Source organism: Mus pahari, unplaced genomic scaffold (genome assembly GCF_900095145.1).
Source record: "Mus pahari unplaced genomic scaffold, PAHARI_EIJ_v1.1 scaffold_13698_1, whole genome shotgun sequence".
In the NCBI taxonomy this organism is placed as follows: Eukaryota; Metazoa; Chordata; class Mammalia; order Rodentia; family Muridae; genus Mus; species Mus pahari.
Window position 1 is genome coordinate 5,954 of NW_018391828.1, and position 5,800 is coordinate 11,753.

The following is a 5,800-nucleotide window of genomic DNA, read 5'->3' on the forward strand; positions in this document are numbered from 1 at the left end:
AAATCTGGATTACAGGCTGGGGCCACCACACCCAGCAAGGAATTTCCATGTTTACTTGCAAACAGGTTTCTATAGCAACTCTAGCCACAAAGAGGGAATGGTAGCAACAGAAAAGCCAGGGGAGCTTCACAGGGGCTTTTAGCTTAATGTAGAAAGATCACCCAAAATGCCAGGAGCTGCAGGGCAAATATCTGTCTATTACTACACCACATACACACACATGCACATGCACACGCACACACGCGCACATGCACATGCACACATGTGCACACGCACACGCACACACGCGCACATGCACACGGTGTGGGACAGTCTACCCAAGGCATTAGCAGATTCAACTAATTATGTCTTCCAGCTTTTTATGGTCAGCTACGCACAGGTTTGCCTTCTGCTTTTGTGACTCTTTTTGTACTCAGGTTGATCCCACTGAATAGCAGACTAGTCTAAGTGTAGAACAGAAGGAATAGCTTCAGAGAGCTTTCCAGAACAAAGCTGCAAGATGTCACAAAGATAAAGAATTTACCACTTCCCTCTTTTAAAATGCATTATGTTTACTTATTGGGGAGGGTTATGCATGCTACAATCCACATGCAGAGNTCAGAGTGTGAAGGTCAGAGTTCAACTTGAGGGAGTCAGTTTTCTTCTCCCATGCAGATCCTGGTCTCAGGGGCTTGGGCTCAGAGGCAGGAACATTTACCCACTGAACAATCTCTTCACCCCTCTCTTTTCATTTTTAAACCATCCCTTCCTTCGCTAAAGCAAAGTGCTTTATCACATAAGCACATAAAGGGGAAGTTTAGAAGTACAAATCTATTGGGTAGCAGCTAGAATGACCCTGGGGTGCTGTTGCGACACACATGTGACCAGTAGAAGGCAAATCTTGGGTTTGGGTCTATAATTATTAATGTACTATTCACCAACNAATATTGTTCCTTATACACAGTCCATAAGCATGCAATCCACACTGAAAGTATATAATAAAGAGGGCAAATATACGGAGAAAAAAAAAAAACATTTTTTTTTACTTAATCAATGAAAAGTTACTTTTTTAAAGTGAAAGTTTTGCTCTATTCAGCTAGGACAGTGTTTTATGCCTTATAAATTAAAAGAAAAAGTACCATATGTTAACAGGAACTGAGAGACTCTATATGACAAGTNAATGGTTTCACCCTGTGTTGAAGGAAATTCAGCTAAGGGATGTCTTCCAATGGAGAGAGGTCTTCAGCAACAATGGTCTTTAGTGGTGCTATTTATAGTGGAGGAACTCAAAGCAACTTAAATTTCCATCAGAAAGACAGCTCAGGGATCCTACTTACAGTCCAGAGCATATTTACAAAGATGAGAAAATGTTCACCCTGGCTTTAAATTAACTTAAAAACAAATCAAAACAAGACAAAACAAAAAACCTACCAGCCATATAAATTGTCAGATTTTTGCCCTTTAAAATGCATATAAAACTGAAAGGATAGAATACAATAAGAGATATTAGGTATTTTTCTGTCTTTTCTCATTTGTGATAATCATTAATATTGTAAAACTAAAAATTTTGGAGTTATACCTGTATTATTTTGTAAAACTATTTGAAGCTTTAAACATGATCTTCTAGAGTAATTTCCCAAAGTGGTGTGCCTAAAAGCATATGTTTAAACGTACAATCCTGGGATCACATTTTCCCTTTGCATTCATAAATGGTGAAAAAGAAACATGTTATGATTANAGCCTCCNTACCTTCANATTGTCTGGCANNTCTGACCGCCCAGCATACCCAGGGTTCATTGTTATGAAGACAGCGNATGTGGGGTCAAGTTTTAGTTCTGTTCCTTCAAACACTAGGAGCTCGGTACCTGCATTAATGCCTGTGGGANCCNNAAGTGTGATGAGTTAGCTGTGCTTCAGCTTGTGCCACTTGCTGCCTGTCCCCCATCTCCTTTGTTTTCACTTGCTGCATAGACAGACAAACTCATTACCTCTCTGGNTGGTAAGGATTTGTTGAGCAACCACAGAAAGTACTTCCAAATCAATTCTGTTAAACTCATCAAAGCAAGCCCANGCTCCACAAGATAACAGTCCCTGGGAGGAAAGAATAATAAAAATTTTCAACTCTATCTGATTGAGTATTACATTGAAATGATGCATTTCACCTGATCTTTTCAGGGATTTAATATCCCATCAAGGAAATTGCTTATTTACCTTTATCTTTAAAGACCGCTCATTTTTTCATTACCAATTCATTATTCTAGGTGAACAAAGAGTTTGATCAACTGGAAAACTTTCCAATTTATTGCCTTTGCTCTGAGTATGTCTTTAGGTATCTAGGGGGTATATCTATAATTTCCAAGCCTTTACTATTTATTTACAAGTGGATTTTATTTGCTTTTTTAAAATAATGGGTTGTAATAACCATCTATGCAACATGACTTCCATTGCCAGAGATACTGCTTTGTAAACAGAATAGCCAACTAACATTCAAAGCGCAATTTATAATCCTACGAAAGGATTGCCTCACAGATAGGTGCTGAACTCCATGCATATCAAAGATTGGTAAGTTTCCCAAGAGCACACTAACACTTACTTTGATTTCCAATGAATAATACAATAAAAGGTTTCATTGTCACAGAGAACAGGTGTTTAACATCATGTGTGCAAATATGCAGATAGTGATGATGTTTTCAAGAATAATGCTTGAATGATTATGAGGCTATTAATCTATAGGCCTATACTGTTATTTGTACTCCCACTGTTCAACATGAATTTCACACCAACAATGTATCTGCACCATCAATTAATACTTAGTAGTAAGCAAATTTAGTTCCATTGAAATCTACCAATCTAAATCAAACAATGAAGAATATTATGATAAAGCAGGCAGGCATTGCTTTGACTACATTGGAATGTGCTATTTATTCAAGCCATACCTAGGCTCTTCTAACTGCCAATTACTTCTTAGTCATTGTGTCAAGTTTATATGGCACAATGGAAGACAAATTAAAAACCATTCCAATGTCTCCTATCACATTATTTCTTATTATTTTGACTTCCTTCAAAAAAAATCTTACCCTGTTTTCAAATCACAAATAAAGACTTATACAATTATAAAGTTGTTTAAAATGACCTGAGCATATTTCTCAAGGAAAGCAGTTCACTGTATTAGGTAGAAATAGTATATTTTTGTTAGTTTAGTTTAAAGGTAAATTTAAATATTTTAAAGTAAATAGTACAGAATCGTTAAAATACATTTGGAAAATTACAAAAAAAGGAAAAGGAAATATAAATGCAAAGGGTCAGCCATCCCAAACAGATAATTGTGTTACAACAGCCTGCCTGCCTGCCTTCTTCACCTGTTAAAGGAATTAATGCCTCTAGAACCAAGCTGCTGTAGTCCAAACAAGCGCAGTCCACCTTGATTCTCCTCTTCACAATCTCACAGACCTCTATGCTCTAACAAATTTAGATCAATAAAACATGGTAGACAAGAAGGTGTGTGAGTCAGTCAGGGGCCGGGGCTTTTGGGTGTGGAAAGATGGCTCAGTTGGTAAAATGCTTGACACACAAACATGAGAACAATCCCCAGCACACACACACACACACACACACACACACACACACACACACACACACAAACTGGGCATAGTGATACATGCCTCTGTTCTCAGTGCTGGGTAGGCAGAGCCAGGCAATTCCCTGGGACTCCTTGGCTAGTCAGATTAGTCTATTTGGCAAGCTCTAAGGCAGTGAGAGACCCTGTCTCTAAACAAAGTGGAGTGTAATTGAGAAGGATTTAAGTATCAACTTCCTGACCTCCTTGCATACACACATGTCCACGCACACTCATGAACACACACACACACACACACACACACACACACACACACACACACATATGTATGGACACATAACCACACTATTAAAATAAAGAAGAGTTATGCATTTCCAATGCAGAAAACCGAAGATGTGTCTATAATAGTCAATTAACGAACTCTGAGATTCATTGATAATACAGCATAGAGATTAAAGAAATCTTTGGAATCCCACACTGCAGCCTTTACCCAGTGGGTGGTTCTCAAACTCTTATCTGCCTGATATATTTAAAGATCCCATTTAACACAAAGTTTATTTACTTTTTTAAAGAAAAATCTCCATGCGACCTGACTTGTGTGGCCAGAGAAACTGCCTTCTGGTCAGAATACCCAAAGAGCTAACTAACATCTCTAAGTCTATGACCTAATCAGGAGTAGTCAGAGAGAGTGACCTCCATAGCAGGGACTGGAACGTGGTGGAGCTTGGAACTTGTTGAGACTCTACAAGGCACAGTAAAGTTTCTGTTTGCATACAGTTGTCTCTCTTTGTATCCCCTTCCATCACTGATGGCTACCCTACTGTAAAGAAATGAGGACTTAGTTGATCCAAACCTTAAAGAATTTTCCTAAGGCCAAATAATCCAGCCCATCGGAGCAGTTGAAAACGACACACTGTTTGGCAACCGCTTTTGCTAAATCCTTGGTTGTTTCTGTCTTTCCNGTGCCAGCTGGGCCCTCAGGTGCTCCTCCAAGGTGNAGGTGAAGNGCTCCAAATAAGGTCCTAGAGTGAAAGGAATGGACAGAATAATTAGCATGTAGGCAAAANAAAAGGTTAAATTGAATCCTGACTCTCAGCCCCCCTTTCATAATTTCTCCCCCCACACACTGCTAACCTCAGAAAATCTCTAACAGCACATTTCTTTGTTATTAATTTTTCTTCTAAAAGTAGACAGATGATGGAAGATGGACAGATGGATGGATGGATGGATGGATGGATGGACGGACGGACGGATGGACGGACGGATGGATGGATGGATGGATGGATATGTAAGTGGGTAGATGGATGAGTAGACAGATGGGCAGATGCATGGATGAACACATGGATGGACGGTCAGGCAGGCAGATAGAATGTATGTGCATATTTATATACATGACAAATGTAGAACTTTTGGAATTCAATCCTGACTTCTGGTCAATGTGGAGAATCCAGCTGACTCTATGAACACCTAACCTTACTAGAAGAGTATAGAAATATCACATGGAAGAAAATAATTTTGAAATCCTCAGCAATCATTTAAAGAATACAAGATGTTACCAATAGGGGGATTCATTGTTTGAGGAATGGTTATGTCCAAATCTGCAGAGATATATATTATTTGGTTGAATACAAATAAACACAAATATAGTTTTGGCAGCAGTTATGAAACCATTAGAATTGAGCAAGAAGGGGAAGTGGGGTCAGTTTCCCTCGTTGGACCTCTTATGGAAGCTAGAAATGCTGTCTTGTCTCTAATGGACATCACATTTCCTCCAGCACACACCAGAGAGTCANGGAGGTTAATCAGAGAAGGGAAGAGGAAGCTCACAAGCTCACCACTCATGGCAGTCTGTGGAACAAGCCTGCATTGCTCCTCAGGACGAGGATGGGTCACATTTCCATTTCTCATTGTATATGAGCCAAAACTCATAAAAAATCTTTTTTTTTTTGCTTTTTGTTTTTGGTTTTGTTTTGTTTTATGAACTGAAGAAAACTCTAAAGCCCTCTTTAAAGATTGCTCTCAAATTGTGGGTGTGTCCACAACAGACATCAGTAAAGGCAGCATAGGGAAGCCACCCTTACCAAATTCTGCCCACAGTGAAAACTGGACAGTAAGATCACTATTGAATCAGACACATAGTATACCAGCAGTGAGTGTCGAGTGTCACTATATTCACAGCATCCTATCCTGCCCTATTTGGTTCCTAGCAGTCAGAATCAATCAATCAACTAACCAACCAACCAA

The 5,800-nt window shown here is 39.1% G+C and overlaps 1 protein-coding gene across 1 annotated transcript in view; it reads right to left on the bottom strand.

The window, feature by feature from the left end:
• Positions 1-4,578, bottom strand: part of LOC110314709 (dynein heavy chain 7, axonemal-like) — a gene marked incomplete at both ends in the record, with an annotated part of 8,494 nt that extends 3,916 nt beyond the window's left edge. The window contains 3 exons of the mRNA XM_021188948.1: positions 1,729-1,856; positions 1,968-2,070; positions 4,410-4,578. Of these exons, the coding sequence (XP_021044607.1) occupies positions 1,729-1,856; positions 1,968-2,070; positions 4,410-4,578 (400 nt within the window). The remainder of the gene's footprint in view (positions 1-1,728; positions 1,857-1,967; positions 2,071-4,409) is intronic.
• Between the last annotated feature and the right edge of the window lie 1,222 nt (positions 4,579-5,800).